Raw genomic sequence first — 25658 nt, 5'->3', positions numbered from 1 at the left:
GAAATTTGAGAACTCAAGTTTAAGGCATATCAGTAGGTGGTGAAATAACAATTCACTGGATTTCAACAGTAAAGAATATTTGGGCTGATATAATTCATTTCTGGCAAAGCTGCTGCTCATTTTATGTTAGGGCCCGACAAAAAAAAAGATGCTGTCGCTCCCCAACATCTGTGCATTTCCAGTCAGTAGCTGAAGAGATAGTGCCAGAATGGATCATCAAGCTCTTTTCGCACACACATAAATATTGGTTACAATTTATCCCACTTAATCTCACCAAGATGCCTATAATCCTACTAACATTGACGATCATCTGCTTTAAGTAAAATAAACTATTTAAGAATAGTATCTGTTTCCCTCAATTTTTTAGAACCCATTTGTTTGCAAGGAGAGGCAGCCCATGCTATGATAATCCCTGTTAAATATAAAACAAGATTCTTCCAAACACAACAAATTGGTTGCAAAGTTTATATCAATGACTGAGACAGGGTAACACTAATTCCAATATTAGTCCCTAACTCATGAATAGTTTGCTTCATATTATTGTATGAGTGCATATATTAACATTAAAATGTAATCTTTCAAAACCCATGGTCAAACAATTCCTAGAAGCGGTTGTGGCTGAAAGAGTTTGTGCTAGAATTTGAAAGTGCAACTTAATCATTCTCTCTTTTTCCCTCTGATTTTGAAGGACTACCAAACATGGCTGAATTTACGAGAGCTCGAGTGTAAATTTGGAGAACGCTACATCACTCACGAGAGTGATGATTCTCGTTGGGAAGAGTTTGCTGGACAGCGTGGCTTGAAATACCCAGTGCATTTAGTTGATCATAAATCTGACTGCAGTGGAAACACTGAGAAGGAAGAGGCAGAATTGAAAGCTTTGAATGAGCGGGTCAGTATTCTCTGAAAGGGTGGAAGGGAGGAAAGAATCTATCAAATAACTGCAATTTCTGTCCCAACCACAAAAAGAAGGGGGTGGGGGAAAAAAGGTCAAAGCTTAATCTCTACAAATAAATGCAAGCATCAAAAGCAATTGCCATTCAAATGCCGATGATGGCAATAGGTATTGTAGCTGAGAGACTTCAAAAAGGACATGTTCACTTAATGCATTTAAAACAGCTTTGTGTATATATTTTTGTGAGTGCAACTATGTTCTTGTACATCCTATGTGATAATGCAAGCACTAAATATAGAATTGCAAGTTTTCAGCATTCCTTTACTGATGAAAATTTCGATGAACTGTATCTGTAATACACCTCCAGATGGGTGAGAACTTTTGTAAATTGCGCTTTATAACATTTTTAACCTCTTTCAGTTATGTATGGCAATTCTTGGAAGAGTATAACATTTTGGCTGTTCTGTGAACAATTTTTGGTTTGTTTTAAAGAACAAAGGGATTTTTTAAAAACGTGAGTTTTTGGGCTAACCATGACCAAAAAGTATAACTTAATCTGCAACAAGCTAGAATGAGGAAACAAAATTCCAAATTTGTAGTGTCAACACTCATGTACAAATGTACTCTAATAAATGCCGTAACAAAGGCATGGATCAGGTTGAATTCACCTTTATGTCAGAGCATTTTAACAAAAAAAAAATGCTTGATATGATGTGGCTTCTGTCTAAAATGTTTGAATAAAATTGAAGTTGATGTCAAAATGTGGCTTTCAGGAAATTGCAATACGGCTTAAGAATGTCAGCTACAACTTGGAGAGAAAACGGGCTCAAACCTTTGTATCATTTCTGGTGTTTTCTGCAAATTCTTCTCTCTTAATTGAGCATACCACCTACTTTCCATGAATCTAACTAATATTTTTGGTTTTCAATATTCAGTTTTGAAATGATATTCTAATGTGGAAGATTTGCAACATCTGCCACTGTTAATAAATGCACATAACCAGCCAGTGCCAGAAACAATGGACTTTCTCACCAAGACCTGACCTTAGAACAACTCTGTCAAGACTCAATATATTAACATTTGAAGTCCAATTCCTTCAGCTTTTTTTGTTGTAGAATGTTTTTTTAAACTTGTCCTTTCCACCTGTAGGCTCTCTTAATTTCAAAACTCTTTCAATTTGTTTATTTTCACATGCTGTCCAACTAAACACTCTCCTCTTCCCCCGAACCAGCTAATTCAATGATTCATCCAATTTTCTTCTGAAGAATTTGCCTCACATGCTCACTCTTTTGGAAAAAAAAGACCAGTCTTCATGTTTCAGGTGCAACTTCAGAAGCATTTTGTCGAGATCAAAATCCACTTTTAAAATATGGCATTAACACTTATCAATATGAAATTTCATATGAAAAACCTGTAATTATAAAAATTTACCAATACAACAGACAGCAGATGTTGGGATCTGGAGCAAAAAAAAATCAGTCAGCCGGATGCATTAATGGAAGAAAAAAGAATTGTTGATGTTTTGGGTCAGAATTTTCGTCAAGACTGGCCAAGTTCTCTTTGGCTTGGCTTCGCGGACGAAGATTTATGGAGGGGGTAAAAAGTCCACGTCAGCTGCAGGCTCGTTTGTGGCTGACCAGTCCGATGCGGGACAGGCAGACACGATTGCAGCGGTTGCAAGGGAAAATTGGTTGGTTGGGGTTGGGTGTTGCAAATGGTATTGGTACAGATACGATCAATAAGGTGGGAAGAGGCATTACTTTTTGCTGTATGATTGTATCAGATCACACCAACTCCTGACAGTGTGTTCCTATTTAAATAAACTTGCTCCTTAGATTCCTTTTAAAACTTCTTGCCTTAAACCTATGCAGCCTTGTTTTTGATTACCCTACGGAAAAATTTTTGGCTACCTACTCCATCAAAGTCTTTTATAATCTTGTATATTTCATACAGTTCACTCCTCTGCCTCTTTCACTCCATGTAAAACAAGTACAGCCTAAGTAAAGTCCTCAGTTGGGTATAAACCCACCTTCTGCTGGACATCATGATGCCCACATAAATCCAGTAAACTGAAAACGTGCCCTCTTCCTCAGTATAATGGGCAGCAAAACATTTGACCTCCTTAAGACCTTGCTGGCCCTGGAGGATCCAGGGATGAAAACATTCAACGAATTATGCACAGCCCTAAAGGAACCATTTCAGTTTACTGGACTTTCCACAATATTGTGGACTACGCAGTAGTTATCCCAACTTTCTTCTATTTCGTTGAATTCCCCAAACTTTCCCTCTGCCATCTTGACGCACTTTCCCCTTTTGGCGGGAATTGGTTCGTGTGGTATCACACATCCAAGGAATATATGGAGGAAACACAGCAATCCAATCTTTATACAGCTAAAAATAAATGGACACCACCCCCCCCCCCCCCGCGAAGATGGAGTTAGATACAGGGGCAGAGTGTCCCTAATACCGTTACATGTAAAGGAATACCATGCCTCCCGGTAAAAACAACTCTAAGATCTGTGACAGAATCAGTGTATGTATTGTACTTGGACCGTACATTTTCCAGACAACAGCAACCAAAAACACTCTCTCTATATCATAGATACCCAGGGACCAGCACTTTTCAGAACACATTCCCCTAGACTGGCTGGAAATCAGTTCGATACTAAATGTAAACCGCACAAACACCTCCCAGCCAGAACTCGACTGAATCCTCAGCAACCATGCAGTTGGTTTTCAACAAGAACTGTGGAAAATCCAAGGTGTTCAAGCCAAACTGCAATTAAAAGATAATGCAGAATCAAAATTCTTCAAAGTCAGAACAGCCCCAGTTACTATGAAAGGGAAAATTGAGGCTGAATTAAACAGACCAATACAGCGCCCATCATACATAAAGCAAACACTGAAATTCACATTTGTGGCAATTACAAAATCACCATCAATCCATCACTCAAAATGCCCAAGGCAGAAGAATTGTTCCAAGCAGTAAATGGAGGGCAAAAATTCAGAAAACTAGATTTTTCACAAGCATATCAACAGATAGAATTGGACAAAAACAAGGGAATATGTGACAATCAATCCCCATCTGGGACTGTTCACCTTATGGAAATTCAGCAGCTCCTGTAATTTTTCAAGCAACAAAGGTCAAATTACTACATGGACTCTCAGTTGGGGGGTCACCTAGATGACATCATCATCACGGGCTGAAACGACAGTGAACACTTATAAAACCTTGAAAAGATTTTAACCAGGCTACAATATGATTAAGGAAGGACAAATGTGTCTTCGTACGCCCCTCAGTAATGTATCTTGGGTTTACAATCGACAAGGGGGTGCAAATGAAACGGAACAGAAGCCGTTTGCAAAGCCCCATACCCAACCAACAAAGCGGAATTACAGTCCTTCCTCAGACTTGTTAATCACGACTGAAAACATATCCCTAATATGTCTACACTATGCAGCCCGCTGAACCAATTACTCAAGAAAGATCAAACATGGTATTGGAACACAGACACCAAAAGCACAGTCCATCAACTAAAATAAATACTAACATCAGCAAATAAGGTGCTGATCCACTATGACCCTAGTAAAGAAGTTACACTAGCCATGGATGCTTCACCAGTGGGACTAGGAACAGTACAAATTACAGAAAAAGGTGAGCAACCAATAGCAAATGCTTCACGAACATTAACCACAAGCAAACGCAATTACACCCAATTAGAAAAAGAAGGATTGGCAATAATATTTGGTGTAAAAAAATTCCACTAATATCTTTACGGAAGAAAATTCACCCTGATTACAAACAACAAGCCTCTTCGTTTAATCCTGGGGCCACACAAAGGTTTACTAGTATTGGCTGCGGCCAGAATTTAAAGATGGGCCATGCTACTAGTGGTGTATAACTATGATATAAAACAAACCAGGAACACTCAACAGCCATGCAGATGGCTTATCACGCATACTGTTAACTGAGACAGAACAACGAGAATAAATTATTAAATGGAGAGCAGAGGCAGCAGCTTTCATCCAAAAAACAACTTCAACAACTGCCCATTTCAGCCCAGATGATCGGAAAGGAAACCCGAAAAGAGGCAACATTAAGCAAGATCCTATACTTCACCATTAATGGGTGGCAAGAATCTGAATTCATTCCAGAAAATCTAAAACCCTGCCACACACGATGCCATGAACTATCAGTCGAAGAAGGATGTTTACTATGCAGTGCTTGTACAATTATTCCAGCTAAATGGCAAACTACCATGTTATCAGAACTACACCACAACTATCCAGGAATGGTTTGAATGAAGGCACTGGCCCGGAGGCATGTCTGGTGGCCCTCTATAGACAGACATTGAAACAACAGTGAGACAATGCAAAGTATGTCAGTTAATGCAGCTAAAAATGCCAAAAGCCAAAGCTAACCCATGGAAATGGCCATCAAAACCCTGGCATCACATTCATGTCGACTTCACTGGACCATTCATGAGTGAGACTTTCCTAATAGCTGTGAACGCATACTCCAATTGGCCAGTAGTTTCATAGGTGAAAAACACAAAAGCAGATCCCACGATTGACTGTCTATGAGATATCTTTGTCACTTATGGATTGCCTCATTAATTAGTTACGGACAATATGCCTCAATTTACATCAGAACATTTTTTTTAATTTACGTGCGACAACAATATCAGACATATTTTGTCCGTACCTTATCACCTAATGGGGAGGCAGAACGTGTTGTACAAGCATTCAAAAAAGCAAAGAAAACCATGAAATTTCTAAATGCCTTCTGGACACACAAAATCGCAGATTTCCTATTGGGGTACAGAAACACACCACATTCTACCACAAAACACAACTGTGGACCAGGCTGTCCAGATCTGGGTCTCCGATTGCAAAAGACAGCATCGCCACAAACCTCACCTAGAACGTTGGAAGTGGAGAATTCTGGTACAAGATTGTAGACAATATAAAGACCCATGGGTAGTCGGAGTAATCTTATAAAAATTGAGCCCCTGCTCATACTCTGTTCTAGTGAGGGACAGATTGTGGAGGTGACACATTGAACTGGAGGAGGTGAAACCAGGCCTTTCATGGCCTGTACCAACCATCCTACCTCTCAGGCTGAGTGAGGGGGGGCAGAGATGGGTGCAGAGCCAAGGAGTCAATTGAGGAGCCCAGTAACTGAGACGCAGCCAGGAGGGCAGTGAAGACTGGCAGTCGCTGCTGACTCGACTATCTATGGGTCCAGAGCAAAGACCAACACAGCAAACCACGCCGAGGCAGTCCAAAAGAGAAAGAAGACCACCTGAATGCTTTAAGGACTATGTGCCCTGATTATTATTAAATACTTTCCCTTTTATAATTATAATTACTCATGAGATGTATTCTAATTCTCACTTGTAGTCCTGGGCTTGACATAATCTCATTAGTTCGAAGGGGCCCAGTCAACATTTACTGCACGGGAAGGGGTGGGGGGGGAGGGAAGTGTTAGGTGTAAGTCTGCCCTCTGCTGGACATCATGACACCCACGTCATGGTGTCACCCTTCCATATATATATATAACCCTGTGCTTCAGTAGCCATGTTAGTCCAATAGAAGGATGAGAAAGCATCACTGTGTGAGTCCATACACAACATCCTCCAAACCAGCTAACATCCCTGTTAACCTCCTCTACATTCTTCTTTTGAGCAGTGATCTTACAACCTTTATATTCCATGCCTTGATGTATAAATACCACCTCAAAGGCCTGTGTCGTCACTTTCAGAGAACTATAAGATCTCTTCTTCTCTGCTTATCAACATTCCTTAGTGCCCTACCACTTACTGTACCTGCAGGGCCGCTGTCAGACTATTTTGCGGCCTAGGCCAGGCTGAGCACGGGGCAAGAGGTTTTAACGCTAGGGGAGCAAGAGCACATTAAAAAAATGCACCACAACCATAGCTGTGCACCTGCACAGACGTTTTGCAACATGCAGTCTCTCTCTCTCTCTCTCCCTCTCAGATTGGCAGCCACAGCTCTGATATATTGGATTTCACTTCAAACACTGCCCACATTTTTTTTCTTAAAACACAACTGGCTTGGCTCTAATGTGCTTGACTTCACTTCAAGCATTGCCCGAACATTGTTCCTGAAATGGATTGCCTCTGAAGTTCTGGGTCTCACTTCAAATATTTCCCACACATTTTCACAAAACTGGCTTGTCTTTGATGTACTGGATTTCACTTCAAACACAGACTGCATATTTTGTACACAACTTGCTTGTCTCTGACGTGGTGGATTTCACTTTAAAGGCTGCTTGCATTTTTCCAAAACTGGATCATCTCCAGTGTGCAGCATTTCACTTCCAACACTGCCCGCGCAATTTACCAAAACTGGCTTGTCACTGATGTGCTGGACTTCACTTCATATACTGCCTGCACATATTTACGAAACTCACATGCTTCTGAGGAACTAGATTTCGACTGAAACACTGCCTGCACATTTTACAAAATTGCATTGCACTTGATCTACCAGATTTCACTTCATGACAGCCCAATTTAATAAAACTGGTTTAGTCAGTTTATCCTAGGTAATTAATGGAAAAGAACACACTTTTTTTGAGTATTGTTTGGAAATGTAAAGTGGCATTGGTGCGTGAATTTTGTCTTTGCTTCCTCAAAGATATCAATTATGCAATACTGAACTTGGGTGCTATAACTCATTTGGAGGGGTCATGAGGAATAGAAGACTTATTCATTTCTTTTGTAGTAAGTCATACAAATTTGAGTTTACAGCTATGCATTGAATTGCTTAAAATTACAGGAAATGCATTACAGGAATAAGCCCTTCATCTACAATCTTCAAACATTTCTACGACTGATTCCACCTGCATGGAATTCGTCCATCGTTATTGAATGAAGATCTACTGGGACCAATGCCTGAAGAGGGCGCACAAAATCAGTGAACCGGTGCGGACTCGAAAGGCCAACATGGCCTGTTTCCGCTCCGTAAATGGTTAGATGGTTTGCCTCTGATGTGGTGGATTTCATTTCAAACCCAGCAGCTGCTGTGAGCCTCCTCTCTGCTCTGGCTGCTCTGATCCCTGCCTGAACCACTCAACACTTACTTCCTCACGCAGCCATGTGCGGTTTTGTCTAAACGCTTCCGATCGGCAAGAGGGCGCATCTCTGACCTGATGGAGATGGAATTGCCATGTTGTACATCTAGGCAACAGCAACTTTTAATTTTTTTCCCATGCCAATTGGAATCTCTCTTCAATGGCGCCCCTCTGCAGTCTGTGCCTTAGGCGGCTGCCTAATGGTAGTGCTGCCCTGTGTACAAGTCCAACTGCTACCTCAATTCGCAGAAATGCATCATCTTGTATTGATTAAGTTCCATCTGTGAATGCTCTGCCTAACTTTTCAATTGATTGATGTTCTGCTACGGCCATAGATAACCTTCCCCATTATGCACACCACCAAACTTACTAATCATACTTCCTGCACTCACATCCAGATTGTTATTATGTAATAGCAAACAGTAAAGGTCCCAGCACCACTGTCTGCAGAAACCACGAGTCACAAACTTCCAACCAGCAAAACTTCCTCCATTACTTCCCTATCACCAAGCCAATTTTCCTTCCAATTCACCACCTTGCCCTGGATGCCATTTGCCTTCTGGACCAACCTACCATGCAGGACCTTCTCAAATACATTCCCAAAGTGAATATACCATATATACTCACGTTATCATTGAATTTTTTGGTCCAAATAAAGGAGGATGGGCGTTAACTTTTACTTGGGTCGAACTTTTGACCTTGTGTCATTCATGCCGTCATGAGTTCAGATGTGCAGGTGGCCGGGGCGAGGATCCACTGTCAGGAGCTCAGGTGGTGGTGGCCGAAGCATTGGGAGTTTGAATGGGGGAGCAGTAGGAATTTGGATGGGTGGGTGGCCAGGGCAAGGATCCACAGTCAGGAGGCGAGATGGGTGGGCGGCTGAGTGAGAGTCCTCTGTTGGGACGTCAGGAGCTCCAGTGTGCGAGCGGTCAGTGAGAAGTTCCATCTGTGAATGCTCTGCCTAACTTTTCCAGTGCCTCATGAGCTTGGGTGGGTTGGCGGTCATGGCGAAAAATAGGGGGAATGGTCAACTTTTACACAGGATATACAAAAACTCCCGAATTTTGGGCAAAAAAAGGAGGGAGGGGGTCTGATTATTAACAGTATTGACAATTACATGAGTATATACAGGAGATAATGTCTACCACCCTACCTTCTTCAATCTCTGTTGTTATCTCCTCAAAAAACTCAAATTAATGACGCATGAGTTGCACACTATAACAGCACCAACAACACAGGTTGGAATGCACCGCTGTCTGTATGAAGTTTGTAAGTTCTCCCCATGTCGATGTGGATTTCCCCAGGTGTTCGTTTCCTCTCAGGTTGTGAAGACATATGGAGTTAATAGATTAATAGGTCACATGGATGTATTTGAGTGGCACAGGCACATGGGCTGATTGTGTAATTTAAATTAAATTCAAATTAAATGACTCAGGATGCCCAGCTCACAGAGACAAACCGATGATCACTAATAAGTCCTTGCCTTTTCAAGGGAAGGTTAATCCTGTCCCTTGAAATTTTCTCTCATGATTCCTCTACCACCAACATAAGGCTCATTGGCCTGTAGTTATCTGCTGACCTTAAATAAAGGAAATATTAACTGAAATTTTCAATGAACAATATTCTGATATACCTGTTATATAAGGAATTTGCACTGTTTACTAACCTAATGTAATCTTCCCTCCTTGCAAAGTGACAGAGAATACCTTAAAGATATTGATTGCATAAATTCCTGAACCTTTATCCAGTAGTTTATGTGATAGAGTCATTGAGCAACGCAGTAGCAAAACAGACTCTTCAGTCCATCTTGCCCAAACTGACCAAAATGTCCCACCTGCCTGCATTTGGCCCATACCCCTGTCAACACATTCTTTCTATAACAGTCCAATTTTTTCTTAAAATTTGCAATAGTACCTGCCCATTCCATAGACCCATCACCCTCTGGAAATAAGGTTACCTCTCAGGTTCCAGTTAAATCTCTCCCCCCACTCCCCACCTTAAATCTATGCCTCCTGTGCTCCAAGGAATAAAGCCAAAGCCTGCTCAAACTCTCTCAATAAGATCAGCTCTCCCACCTCTGAGTCTTGACAAAATTTTTGTAAATCATCTCTTCACACTCTCCAGCTTGACCTCTTTCCTAGAGCACAGTGACCAAAACTGAGCACAATCCTCAAAATGGCCCCTCACCCATGCAACATGACCTCCCAATTTCTATACTCAACACTGATTGATTAAGGCCAATGTGCCAAAAGCCTTTTTGATCACCGTCTTGCACCTTCAAAGGTCCTATGGATCTGTACTCCGAGATACTACTGCTCCAGCAGATTCCTATTATTCAGTCTGCTGGTCCTACCCATGTTTGACCTCCCAAAATGCAACACCTCACATTTCTCTTTATTAAATTCTATCAAGTATTCCTCCGCAAAATGATCAAGATCCTGCTGTAATCCTTGGCAACTCTTCACTGTCTATAACACCAGATACTTTAGTGTCATTCGCAAACATCCTAATCATGTCAAGTAAGTTTTCATTTAACTCATCGATAAGGCTGTCAAACAGCAATGCCCTGGACCTTGGGACACACCACTAGTCACAGGTCTCCAGTCCAAAAAACCTTACACAGCCATCCTCTCCTTTCTTCCATGAAGCCAACTATCTATCCATTTTGTTACCTCTCCTTGGATCCCATGTTTATAACATATATAATAACATATATAACAATTACAGCACGGAAACAGGCCATTAGGCCCTTCTAGTCCGCACCGAACCAAACACTCCTCTCTAGACCCACCTACCTGCACAATGACCATAACCCTCCACCTTCTTCTCATCCATATACCTGTCTAACTTTTTCTTAAATAATAAAATTGACTCTGCTGCCACTATTTCTCCTGGAAGCTCATTCCATACCGCTACCACTCTCTGAGTAAAGAAGTTCCCCCTCATGTTACCTCTAAACCTCTGCCCCTTAACTCTTAACTCATGTCCTCTTGTTTCAATCTCTCCAACTCTTAACGGAAATAGTCTATCCACATCCACTCTGTCTATCCCTTTCATAATCTTAAATACCTCTATCAAATCCCCTCTCAACCTTCTACGCTCCAAAGAATAAAGACCTAATCTGCCCAATCTCTCCCTGTACTTTAGATGCTTAAACCCAGGTAACATTCTGGTAAACCTTCTCTGCACTCTCTCCACTCTGTTTATATCCTTCCTATAATTAGGCAACCAGAACTGCACACAGAACTCTAAATTAGGCCGCATCAACGCCTTATACAATCTCAACATCACTTCCCAACTTCTATGTTCCATGCAATGATTGATAAAGGCCAGCATACTAAAAGCCTTCTTCACCATCCTATTCACATGAGTTTCTACCTTCGGGGAACGATGTACCGTTACTCCTAAATCTTTCTGTTCTTCTGTATTCATTAATGCTCTCCCATTTACTACGTATGTCTTGTTCTGATTCTTCTTACCAAAATGAAGCACCTCACACTTATCATCATTAAATTCCATCTGCCATTTTTCAGCCCACTTTTCTAAGCAGCCGAAATCCCTCTGCAATCCTTGAAAACCTTCTTCATTATCCACTATTCCACCTATCTTAGTATCGTCTGCATATTTACTAATCCAATTCACCACCCCATCATGTAGATCACACATGTCAAACTTTGGCCCGTGGACCAAATTTGGCCCGCGATATAATTATATTTGGCCCGCAAGATCATATTAAATATATATTAGAGTTGGCCCGCTGGCCGCCGCGCCAGTATAGCGCATGCACACTGAAGGTGAAAATAAAGACGCCGGAGGTGTGGAGGGATCTCAGAGTCCTGGATCCCAGGGAACGGAGCGCCGCACTCAGCCCGCACGGCTCCCGGACACACAGACGCGGCTGGAGTTGGGGACCATCCTCGCTGGGTCTGCGCTTCAGCGGCGACGCCAGACCGAACGTCTTGTTGGCGATGCCTTCCCCCTCACTCCGTGTGCGGCGGACCCTGCCTCCTACTCCTTTTGTTGGAGACGAGCCCGGCGCCGTGAGATCGCAGTTTAATCCCTCTCCAACCATGGGAGGGGGGTGGGAGCAACGCGCTCTTCTCAGCCAATTCCTCCACCGCCCCGGACGCCGGCATTTCAACGGGGGGTTCAGGTGCCTTCGTCAGGCGACCGACCTGTTGGTCCAAGACAAGGGGAGAGCGTACAAACTCCACACAGACAGCACCTGAACTCGGGTGAACGTGGAGCTGCGACCCAACATTCCACATCAGGACTGTGTGTAAGATTGGGAGCAGTGAGACGGAAACTTATTTTGTTCCTGTGATTTAAGCCTTTCTTGGGGTGGTGGGGGTCCTTCTCTGACCACTTGCCTAACAATTAACCTAATCAGATGTGGAGTTACCACAATACAAGAGTTCTCAACCTTTTTCTTTCCACTCACGTCCCTGTGCCATTGGTGCTCTGTGATTAGTAAGGGATTGCTTAAGGTGGTCTGTGGGTGGGAAGAAAAAGTTTGAAGACCACTGCTTTAATCATCCCTCACTGACTCGTCATGTGCACGGTTTCAGAACGCTAAAGGAAATGGGCCAATGACAATTTTTCTCAAGCAAAATATTTCAGTGACAATTGGGTCTAGAGCAGTGATTCTCACCCTTTCCTTCCCACTCACATCCACCTTAAGCAATCCCTTACTAATTACAGAGTTCTGATGGCATAGGGCACACATGTCAAACTCTGGCCCGCGGGCCAAATTTGGCCCGTGATATAATTATATTTGGCCCGCAAGATCATTTCAAAAATGTATTAGAGTTGGCCCGCTGGCCGCCGCGCCAGTATAGCGCATGCACAGTAATACAACAAATCCCAGAATGCATTGGCGTCAGCCTGCTAATCGCCCCCACCTCCTCTGTTTATGTTGCAGGGTCTCACCGTGGACTCTGGTTTTGGGGCCTGGCCGGTGTCATGGGAAGCCAAGGTCGCTTCCCAGCGCCCGGAACCGAAGGCCTCAGGCCTGACCTCACCAGGACCGTTGCCCACTCCCCCTCCCTGCCACAGGCCAACCCGCGACTCACGGTGACGGGGCCGCTGATCCGCCAAGATGCCACCCTGCAACGAGAGCCGATGCCCCCGCACTGTCATTGTCCAACCCGATCGCCCGCAAACCCTGCCCTCCCGCACACAGGCCTGAGTAAGTATTATGAACTTTAATCTCAGGATAAAACGATCTTCCAATAGTTTCATGTCACAGTGATAAATATATTCCTGGTTAAAAATGGTCCTGCACCTGGATATAAGCTCATTAGGCATAAAACTTGAAAAGTGTGTAAATCAAAGGATATCTGTACCAATGGAAAAAGGGCATGGCAAATAACCCTGCTAGAGTCCATGCCCACAATCAGTCACCCATTTGATTGTTTCAGGAATCATGTTATTCTCCCACATTCTCAATAGCCCTTAGATTTTACTATTCGACAGCACATTAGCAACATTTGACAAATCCTCTATAGAGAAATATTATTTATTGAATATTTTATTTCTCATTTGTTAATGCTTCTGGAAAGAGTTTATCCAAAACTATTATTAAACATTTATTTTAATAAGAAAAAGTTTAACATTACATATGTTGAAAGAAGAGAAAACATGCAGATATTGCTGAAAATTTTCAATAAATATTTAGTTCGGCCCTTGACTTAGTCCAAGTTTTTAATTTTGGCCCTCCGTGAATTTGAGTTTGACACCCCTGATCTAGATCGTTAATGTATATAACGAACAACAATGGGCCCAATACAGATCCCTGAGGCACACCACTGGTCACCGGCCTCCAACCTGACAGACAATTATCCACTACCACTCTCTGGCCTCTCCCCTTCAGCCAATGTTCAATCCATTTGACTATCTCAAAATTTATACCTAAAGACTGCACCTTCCTAACTAACCTTCCATGTGGTACCTTATCGAAGGCCTTACTGAAGTCCATATAGACAACATCCACCACGCTACCCTCATCCACATTCCTAGTCACCTCTTCAAAAAATTCAATCAGATTGGTCAAACAGGACCTTCCGCCCACAAATCCGTGTTGAGTGCTCCTGATCAGACCCTGTCTATCCAGATATTTATAAGTACTATCTCTAAGAACTTTCTCCATTAATTTACCTACTACATGAAACAATATTTATTATTTTTTATATATGTACACTACACACATCATTTGTCTGTCTGTGTATTATGTCTAGTTGAGTCTCTGCATATTTTTGCACTAAAGACCAGAGAACATTTTGTACTTACATAATAGGATGATAATGAACTTGAGATCATTCTTCAAAACACAAATAGTTGATTGTTGGACATTATTTGTGTGGTAATATCTTCTAAAACATCAAAATATTATAACATTTAGAGTGTGATTTTCTCTTCTATCGACATTATTGACTTTAGGGAACATATTCAGGCAATGACATATTCAGCACATTAAAAAATAGAAACCCACAGTTACCAGGGAGATACTACCCGACAACAGATCCAAATGGATTCTCCCTCACAGTAAAAATCCAGTTTGGCTGAAATAAAGCTCCACATTATCTGTCTGGCAATTACTGCGATTTTGAATTTTATACTTTTCACAGGCAAAACTGGAATTAAGCCCTTTCAATCCAATGAGTCTGATGTTTTTCAAATGTTGACAGTCTATCGGAATATTTACTTTTATTGCCAATGCTTAGCAAGAAGGTGGAAATGTTATTGCCCGATTTGAAATGAAAAGGAGTCAAATTCAGGCTAGCAGTGCGGGGAAGGGACAAAGTCGAAGGAGAATTCTTATACCAAAATATGGCTGACAAATCAGGAAGGAAAATCTGAAGGGGTATTAGAATCAGGATTGAAAGGGTGGTGGAATACGAGGAATACATGATACAAAGATACTGATATCTTCATGGTGTGGACCTCATCTGTGACCACAACCTCAAATAATGTCTTATAGAAGAGTGGATAGCAGTACCACAATACCACAGTACCCAACAATGGACAATATTCTCCTGCATTGGGAAGTGGTATGTGAATGAGGATGTGATGGACCATGTGGATGGGAAGCATGGGTCCTGCAAAGTGCAAAAGGTTGGTTGGTTTTTAAATATATTTAAATTTTAAATTTAAACATTGTTGTGTTTGGAAGGTATCGGGTTCAGTGAGACGTTTCTGGACACAAGTGTTACAATCAGAGGTAACTTTAATGAATACACAGGACACAAATAGAGGAAAATGTCAAACAATGCTCAATTACTATATTACTAAACAATTACATATATATTCACATTGGACCCGATACCAGTGGCTGCCTATACCCTACATGGTCACACACATGTAAAAACTCTTCAGACAGGGACTTTCATACACTCCTGGTTCCTGTACCGACAGAGATGTGGCTCTCTGCAAGCACTGATTTATCGCAGTACACTATGGCTCAGCTTAAGTGTAGTGCCCACCTGACCTCCAACACTTCCAGCAATGTCCACAGTAGCGACCTGGCATGGAGCGATGTCCAGAGCTTGGACCATGAGGGAGAGAGAAAGAATGTGCTATGCGTGATGTTATATACAGATCTGAGCATCTAGCCAATAATGATCCAAGGTAATTTAAACAAGCTAACAGCATGGTGTGCACTCATGGGTGGCTGGAGTCCAACCTTGATTGACAGTGATATGACTTCTGAGTAAGTTTCAGACAGGGAGGACACATGACCATCCACAATATTCCAGACAGGCAGGGAGCCCACGTTTCTCCACAATCCACATAAAACAGACATGCAGCATGGTAACAGGCCCTTCTTACCCACAAGGCCATGTCACCAAATCCACCTAAACTACCCATGGCCCCTATGTCTTTTTTATTGAAAGGTGGGAAGAAACTGGAGCACCTGGAGGAAACCCATACAGACATGGGAGAAGGTACAAACTCCTTACAGACTGTGCCAGATTCAAACCCTGGTCGCTGCTGCGGTAACATCGTTACACTAACTGTTACACTAAACATGGTGGTTAAGTGGGTGGATTGTTCATGGTTAAGGTTGGAGGAGCAATTGGAATAAGATGGTAGTTAAAGAGGCATTCATCTTGTTCACTCGTACAACAATTCTGATTAACCTGCAGTACCATATCCATTCTCTGGTCCTGCTGCTGATGTCCACGCCAAAAAATTTTAGCATGTTCCAGTTTTCAAATCAATTAGAAACTAGATCTTCTAATTTCATTCTAAACATGAGAAGTTTATTCTAAACTATCGATCAGTAGCACTCAACAGAAGCATCAATTATGATGAAGTGTTTTGAAAGGCTGATGCTGAAGCAGATCAGCTCCTGACTGAGCGGTGACATGAATACGTTCCAGTTCGCCTGTCATAGCAACAGATCTGTGGGGATTGCCATCTCACTGCCTCTACACCAAGTCTTAGAACACCTGGACAGTAAAGATGCATTTATCAGGATGCTCTTTATCAACTAGTTTGGCATTTAATACCATCATCCACTCAGAACTGATCAGCAAGATCCAAGTCGTGGAACTCAACACCCCGCTGTGTAATTGGATCCTGGATTTCTTCAGCTCCAGACCACAATCAGTGAGGACTGGTAAGAATATCTCCTCCACAATCTCCATCAGTACAGGAGCACCAAAGGGCTGCGTTCGTAGCCCCTGCTCTTTTCGCTTTATCTATGACTGTGTGGCTCAGTATGACAAGGATCGCATCTACAAATGCACTGATGATCCCATGGTGGTGGGTTGTATAAAGGAAGGGGATGAGTCAGCCTACAGGATGGAGATTGAAAACTTGGTGGAATGGTGCACCAACAACAACCGTGCACTGTGTCACCAAAGTCAAGGAGCTGATTGTTGACTTCAGGAAGGGAAAACCAGAAGTATACAATCCAATGATCACTGGAGGTGATCGGAGGCGGAAAGCTAATTTAAATTCTTGGGAGTCACTGTCTTGGATAATCTTTCCTGGACCCAACACACTAATGGCATCATGAAGAGAGTGTTTCAGTGCCTTTTCTTCCTGAGGAGTTTGCAAAGGTTTGGTACGATATCAGAAATCTTGGCAAATTTCTACAGATGCATGGTGGAAAGTGTGCTGACCGGCTGCATCAAGGTCTGGTATGGGGACACCAATATCCTTCAGTGTAAATCCCTGCAAAAGTTAGTGAATATAGCCCAGAACATCACAGGTAAGTCCCTCCCCACCGTTGAAAACATCTACAGGGAACGCTGCCATTGGAGAGTAGCAGTAGTCATCAACAATCCACACCACCCAGCACATGCTCTGTTCTCAATGCTACCATCAGGAAAAAAAGGTAGCAGCTGTTCCTGAACCATCAGACTTCTCAACAACAAACTCAATCAAGGACTCTTACTTGTGCACTTTATTGATTTTCTTATTCATTCTGTATTACAGTTTGTTTACAGTTATTTATTTGTTTACATGTGTACATGTGTTGTTGGCTTGTTTAAATTACCTAAGATCGTTATTGGCTAGACACCCAGCTCAGATCTGTATATAGTGTACCAGTAATTCTGCCTCACCTGTTCAATAAATCTGAAATCTGAAATGTGAGAATATGTATTACATTATTCTATTAGTCTTGATAATAGATTTACACCTAAAATGTTGACTGACCATATCTTCCCATGGATACTCTCTAACCTGCTGACTGCCTCCAGCAATTCTTTGTTTGTTCGAGATTCCAGCATCCATAGCAATTATGTTTTTCCATGATAGAGTTTAATGCAATTAAAAGGAAAATGAAAATAAAATAAAATGCAAAGGTTAGAACTGGTAATGATAGAAATAGGGAAAAGAGTAGAGAATGTGGAAGAGCAGGAAATGGCTGTAGAAATGGAAGTGAATGACTTAAGAGAAAAATTGGAAGAAAGTGACAAACAAATTAAAGAGACACAAGAGTTGTTATCTCAGAAAATTGATAAGTTGGAAAATTATAGTAGGCAAAACAACATCAAAATAGTGGGCCTGAAGGAGGGTGAAGAAGGTGCAGATATGAAGGAATTTATAAAAGGATGGATCCCGAAGGTCTTGGGAATGACAGAAATGCAGGAAGAAATGGAAATAGAAAGGGCACACAAAGCATTAGCTCCGAAACCACAGACACATCAAAAACCAAGATCCATCTTAGTAAAATTTTTGAGATACATGACAAGAGAAAATACAGTGGAACGGGCAAGTAATAAAATTAGAGAAGATAATAAACCATTGGAATACATGGGTCAAAAAGTATTTTTTTTTACCCAGACATAAGTTTTGAACTCTTAAAGAGGAGGAAGGAATTTAATACAGCAAAATCAACTTTATGGAAAAAAAGGTTACAAATTCATATTAAGACATCCAGCTGTGCTTAAAATATTTAACCCGGGGAGCAAAACAGACTGTTCTCGGATCCAGAGAAAGCGCAAGAATTCACAGAATGTTTGCAGGACAGGAGAAGATATGAAGAGATGTAACAAGAATGAAGAATGGTGATAAAGTATTTATAAAGATGTAAAAACAATGTATATGTAAAGAACTAAAGAGGGAAAAGAGAAGGGAAGGAAGGGAGTAAGGGGGGAAAAAGAGAGAGCTTTGTTATATGTGTTAAAAAAATGTTTTCTGGAGAGGGCTGGGTGGAGGGGGAAAAACAGTCACTGCAAAATCAGTTGATGCTGTGAACAAGATCGCAATCCAAATGAAAAGGGGAGCTGTGATTGCCCAGCAAGGGGTATGGGGCAACTCAGAGGCGGGGGGACTTTTGGGGTTAAGGTATTAGTGGATGTGGGAACTGCGGAGGTACTTTATGTCTTAAATGTGTTGTCGTACATTAAGTGTAATAAGAAAACTAAGAGGTAAAAATCGGGAAAAGGGGGATGGAGGTGGCGAAGAGGCGGGAAAGAGGTGTATGCAAGATATAAGATGGCCATGTTGAACTATAGGACTATAAACATTAATGGAATACATAACCAAATTAAAAGGAAGAGGCTACTAAATTGATTAAAGAAGGAAAAAATAGATATACCATTTGTGCAGGAAACGCATCTAACTCAAGCGGAACATAACAAACTAAAGAGAGACTGGGTAGGACACGTAACAGCAGCATCCTATATTTCAAAAGCTAGAGGTGTAGCCATACTAGTTAACAAAAATGTACCAATCAAAATAGAGGAGGAAATAATAGATCCAGTAGGGAGGTATGCAATGATAAAGTGTCAGATATACTCAGAATTTTGGAATTTGCTCAATATATATGGACCTAACGAGGAGGATCAAAAGTTTATGCAGGATATTTTTTTGAAGATTGCGGACACACAAGGAAATATATTGATTGGAGGGGATTTTTAACCTTAATTTGGACCTAATGTTGGATAAAACTGGACAAAAGACAAGTATAAAGAATAAAGTAACCAAATTTATGGTTAAATCAATTGAGGAAATGAAATTTATGGATATATGGAGGAGGCAACACCCCAGAGAGAAGGAATTTTCATATTATTCTATTAGGCACAAAACTTACTCAAAGATTGTTATGTTTTTGTTGTCAGCCCATATTCAAGGGAGAGATAGGAAAACAGAGTATAAAGCTAGACTACTATCAGATCATTCACCCCTATTATTAGCAATAGAACTGGAGGACATCCCACCAAGAGCTCCATGCTACTTAAAATACAGGAATTTTTGGAATTTATTGAACGCCAAATTAAAACATATTTTGAAATAAACACAGGATCAGTGAAAGACAAATTTATATTATGGGACGAAATGAAAGCCTTCATTAGAGGGCAGGTAATAAGTTATGTGACTAAGATGAAAAAGGATTACAATCGGGAAATAGAGCAGTTGGAAAGGGAGAACTGCCAAAATGTTTGGCCTGGAAGTCAGCCTGAAGAAAACTGAGGTCCTCCATCAGCCAGCTCCCCACCATGACTACCAGCCCCCCCACATCTCCATCGGGCACACAAAACTCAAAACGGTCAACCAGTTTACCTATCTCGGCTGCACCATTTCATCAGATGCAAGGATCGACAATGAGATAGACAACAGACTCGCCAAGGCAAATAGCGCCTTTGGAAGACTACACAAAAGAGTCTGGAAAAACAACCAACTGAAAAACCTTACAAAGATAAGCGTATACAGAGCCGTTGTCATACCCACACTCCTGTTCGGCTCCGAATCATGGGTCCTCTACCGGCACCACCTACGGCTCCTAGAACGCTTCCACCAGCGTTGTCTCCGCTCCATCCTCAACATCCATTGGAGCGCTTACACCCCTAACGTCGAAGTTCTCGAGATGGCAGAGGTCGACAGCATCGAGTCCACGCTGCTGAAGATCCAGCTGCGCTGGATGGGTCACGTCTCCAGAATGGAGGACCATCGCCTTCCCAAGATCGTGTTATATGGCGAGCTCTCCACTGGCCACCGTGACAGAGGTGCACCAAAGAAAAGGTACAAGGACTGCCTAAAGAAATCTCTTGGTGCCTGCCACATTGACCACCGCCAGTGGGCTGATAACGCCTCAAACCGTGCATCTTGGCGCCTCACAGTTTGGCGGGCTGCAACCTCCTTTGAAGAAGACCGCAGAGCCCACCTCACTGACAAAAGGCAAAGGAGGAAAAACCCAACACCCAACCCCAACCAACAAATTTTCCCTTGCAACCGCTGCAATCGTGTCTGCCTGTCCCGCATCGGACTTGTCAGCCACAAACGAGCCTGCAGCTGACGTGGACTTTTTACCCCCTCCATAAATCTTCGTCCGCGAAGCCAAGCCAAAGAAGATGAAAAAGGATTACAATCGGGAAATAGAGCAGTTGGAAAGGGAGATAGTAAGTACAGAAAAGGAATTAGTAAAAAGGGATGATATAACGAAAAAGAGAGAAGTGACAGACAAAAAAAAATACGAAACATTACAAACGTACAAGGTGGAGAAGAACATAATGAAAACAAAGCAAAAGTATTACGAACTGGGAGAAAAAAAAAAACACATAAAATATTAGCCTGGCAACTTAAAACAGAACAAGCTAAAAGAACGATACTGGCATCAAGGAAAAAGGACAAACAAATTACATATAATCCAACAGTGATTAATGAAAATTTTAAGGAATTTTATGAACAATTGTATCAAACTGAGAACGAGGGAAGGATGATAAAATAGAGGAATTTTTAGCTAAAATTGAATGCTGAAATTGCAAGAAGAGGAACAAAACAAATTAATATAACCATTTGAAATAGAGGAAGTACAGGATATATTTAAAAAGCTGCCCAACAATAAAACACCAGGAGAGGATGGATTTCCAATAGAATTTTATAAAACATTTGAAGAGTTATTAATTCCTCCTCTCCTGGAAGTAATGAACCAGATAGAAGAAACACAAAACTTGCCAGATTCATGTAAGATGGCAATAATTACAGTAATACCAAAGACGGGGAAGGATCCATTAACACCAGCATCATATAGACCAATATCTCTACTTAAGTTAGACTATAAGATAATAGCGAAATTATTAGCAAACAGATTGGCCGATTGTGTACCTAAAATAGTAAAACAAGATCAAAATGGATTTAATAAGAAAAGACAAACAGCGGACAATGTCTGCAACTTATTAATCTAATCCACGAAGTTCAGGAAATAAGAAACCAACAGTGGCTGTTGCTTTAGCACAGAAAAAGCCTTTGACAGAGTAGAGTGGAATTACTTATTTAAAGTATTACATAATCTACCAGAAAAATATATAAATTGGATTAAAGCATTGTATAATGGACCGTTGGTGAAGGTAAGAGTAAATGGATATGTATCGAGTCACTTTAAATTAAGTAGGTTAACTAGATAGGGATGTCCACTATCCCCCTCATTGTTCACCTTAGCAATAGAACCTTTGGTAGAACTGATAAGAATAGAAAATAAAATAAAAGGGATAAAAATAAAGGAGAAGGAGTATAAAATCAGCTTATTTGCAGATGACATCATAGTATACCCAACAGAACCAGAGTAATCAGTAAAAGAATTACATAAAAAATTGAAGAAAGATGGAGAAATATCGGGGTACAAGATAAATGCAAATAAAAGTGAAGTGATGCTAATGAGTAGAGCAGACTATACAGAATTTTAAAAAGAATCAACATTTAAATCCGATACCTAGGGATCAGGTTAGATAATAACTTAAGCCACTTGTACAAACTAAATTATCAGCCATTAATAAAGAAATTGCTGGAAGACTTAGAACATTGGAAAGAATTACCACTAACATTGACAGGGAGGGTAAACGGCATTAAAATGTACATGCTCCCAAGGATACAATATTTATTTCAAACATTACCAATTCCCTTAACAGAAAAATTCTTTAAGGAACTAAAGAGAATAATAAGGAAATTCTTGTGGAAAGGGAGGAATCCAAGGGTAGTGTTAGATAAATTCGCAGAGAGGTATAATCAAGGTGTTTTATAGTTACCAAACTTTAGAAATTATTATAGAACTGCACAATTAAGGTATTTATCAGATTTTTACCAGACAAGGGAAAAACCAGACCGGACTAAGATAGAACTAGATAAAATAGAGGAAAAGGTACCGGAACATATACTTTATAAGTGGGATGAAAAGCTGGTGCAATATAAAAACTCACCAGTACTGCATCATTTACTTAAATCATGGAAGAAGATCCACTTAGAAAGGAAAACAATGAATTACCAAATACCAAATTTACTATTGATGCAAAATCTGCTAATCCCTTTTACAATAGACAACCTTTCCTTTAGAGAATGGGAGAGAAAAGGAATCAAAAGAATATAAAACTGTTTTTTGGGAAATAATTTATTAACAGTTGAAGTACAAATATGGAATAACTCATGGTACAATGTTTGCATATCATCAATTGAATGCTTATTTAAAGGATAAATTGGGAAACAGCTTGAAATTATCTGAAGGAAGCAGCTTTGAATATGTGATTACAGACACAATGCTAATCAAAAGATTTATAACCAACATGTACATTAAGCTGCAAGATAAGGAAAATGAAATAAACTATAAACCTAAGCAGAAGTGGGAAAAGGATCTAAACATAAAGATAAAAAATGAAGCATGGGAAAAGTTATGTTCTGGAACTATGAAGAATACAATAAACACAAGGTTACACATGATACAGTATAATTGGTTACACAAGGTATATATCACTCCTCAAAAATTAAAAGAATGGGATCTAACATTATCAGATAGATATTTTCGCTGTAAGAAGGAAATGGGAACAACATTATATGCAATTTGGGCATGTACGAAATTAAATACGTTTTGGGAAGAATTAAATCAGATACTAAATAAAATTACAAAAAAAAAAACCAAAAAACCCAGAGATATTTCTTTTAAGTAACATAAGAAGTAGAGAATTAGGCCTCAAATTGAATAAAGTGCAAAAAAAATTTATTATGATAGCTTTAGCGATAGCAAAAAAATGTATAATGTCAACTTGGAAAATGGAAGAGAGCATGAGTCTCGAGCAATGGTACATGGAAATGAATAAATGTATTCTATTGGAAAAAATAACATATAATTTAAAAAATAAAGTCACAATGCTTGAACAAATTTTGGAACCATACATGGAACATATCAGAGAGAGCTTGCCTACGACCTCCATCCCCTAAAATGAGAATGAAAATGATAAGAAGACAAAATGACTAGATTCAGTGTGTAATAAATAACCATATATAACCATATAACCACTTACAGCACAGAACAGGCCAGTGCCAGTTCGGCCCTACTAATCCATGCCGTAACAAATCCCCACCCTCCTAGTCCCAATGACCAGCACCCGGTCCGTACCCCTCCAGTCCTCTCCACTCCATGTAACTATCCAGTTTATCCTTAAATGTAACCAATGATCCCGCCTCGACCACGTCTGCCGGAAGCTCATTCCACATCCCTACCACCCTTTGCGTAAAGAAATTTCCCCTCATGTTCCCTTTATAATTTTCCCCCTTCAATCTTAAACCATGCCCTCTAATTTGAATCTCCCCCACTCTTAATTGAAAAAGCCTATCCACGTTTACTCTGTCTGTCCCTTTTAAAATCTTAAACACCTCTATCAAGTCCCCTCTCAATCTTCTACACTCCAGAGAAAAAAGCCCCAGTCTGCACAACCTTTCCCTGTAACTCAAACCTTGAAATCCTGTCAACATTCTTGTGAACCTTCTCTGTACTCTCTCTATTTTGTTTATATCTTTCCTATAATTTGGTGACCAAAACTGTACACAGTACTCCAAATTTGGCCTCACCAATGCCTTGTACAATTTCATCATAACCTCCCTACTCTTGAATTCAATACTCCGATTTATGAAGGCCAACATTCCAAATGCCTTCTTCACCACACCATCTACCTGAGTATCAGCCTTGAGGGTACTATTTACCATCACTCCTAAATCCCTTTGTTGCTCTGCACATCACAATCTTTCTTTCTTTTGGCTTGGCTTCGCGGACAAAGATTTATGGAGGGGGTAAATGTCCACGTCAGCTACAGGCTCATTTGTGGCTGACAAGTCCGATGCGGGACAGGCAGACACGGTTGCAGCGGTTGCAGGGGAAAATTGGTTGGTTGGGGTTGGGTGTTGGGTTTTTCCTCCTTTGCCTTTTGTCAGTGAGGTGGGCTCTGCGGTCTTCTTCAAAGGAGGTTGCTGCCCGCCGAACTGTGAGGCGCCAAGATGCACGGTTTGAGGCGATATCAGCCCACTGGCGGTGGTCAATGTGGCAGGCACCAAGAGATTTCTTTAGGCAGTCCTTGTACCTTTTCTTTGGTGCAACTCTGTCATGGTGGCCAGTGGAGAGCTCGCCATATAACACGATCTTGGGAAGGCGATGGTCCTCCATTCTGGAGACGTGACCCACCCAGCGCAGCTAGATCTTCAGCAGCGTGGACTCGATGCTGTCAACCTCTGCCATCTCGAGTACTTCGACGTTAGGGATGAAAGCGCTCCAATGAATGTTGAGGATGGAGCGGAGACAACGCTGGTGGAAGCGTTCTAGGAGCCGTAGGTGATGCCGGTAGAGGACCCATGATTCAGAGCCGAACGGGAGTGTGGGTATACCATTTAATGCATATGACCTATTTAGATTTGCCTTTTCAAAATGTAACACCTCACACTTATCTGTATTAAATTCCATCAGCCATTTCTCAGCCCACACCTCCAGCCTTCCTAAATCACCTTTTAATCTATGGAAATCTTCCTCATTGTCCACAACAGCACCAATCTTTGTATCATCCGCAAACTTGCTTATCCAATTCTCCACCCCTACTTCCAGATCGTTAATATATATAACAAACAATAGTGGACCGAGGACCGATCCCTGAGGAACTCCACTAATCACCGGCCTCCAATTGGACAAACAATTTTCTACCACTACTCTCTGACACCTCCCATCCAACCATTGCTGAATCCATTGCACTACCTCCTTATTTATACCTAATGCCTCCACCTTTTTTCCTAACCTCCTGTGGGGAACTTTGTCAAAAGCTCTACTAAAGTCTAAATAGACAACATCCACAGCTTTCCCTTCATCAACCTTTTTTGTAACCCCTTCGAAAAACTCAATCAGGCTTGTCAAGCATGATCTACCCCTGACTAAACCATGCTGATTACTCCCTATCAATCCCTGTA

The 25658-nt window shown here is 41.1% G+C and overlaps 1 protein-coding gene and 1 long non-coding RNA gene across 2 annotated transcripts in view; one reads left to right on the top strand and one right to left on the bottom strand.

Moving 5' to 3' along the window:
• prkd1 (protein kinase D1) overlaps positions 1-1656 on the top strand; it is a 265779-nt gene extending 264123 nt beyond the window's left edge. Inside the window, exon 18 of the mRNA XM_069916697.1 lies at positions 689-1656. Within this exon, the coding sequence (XP_069772798.1) occupies positions 689-907 (219 nt within the window). The 3' untranslated portion in view covers positions 908-1656. The remainder of the gene's footprint in view (positions 1-688) is intronic.
• LOC138753551 (uncharacterized) overlaps positions 1-25658 on the bottom strand; it is a 71203-nt gene that overhangs the window by 33140 nt on the left and 12405 nt on the right. The gene's annotated exons all lie outside the window — the stretch shown is intronic.

The sequence above is a fragment of the Narcine bancroftii genome, chromosome 2, assembly GCF_036971445.1.
Source record: "Narcine bancroftii isolate sNarBan1 chromosome 2, sNarBan1.hap1, whole genome shotgun sequence".
In the NCBI taxonomy this organism is placed as follows: domain Eukaryota; kingdom Metazoa; phylum Chordata; class Chondrichthyes; order Torpediniformes; family Narcinidae; genus Narcine; species Narcine bancroftii.
The sequence above is the reverse complement of the archived record's forward strand: the minus strand, read 5'-3'. Positions and strand labels throughout refer to the sequence as shown.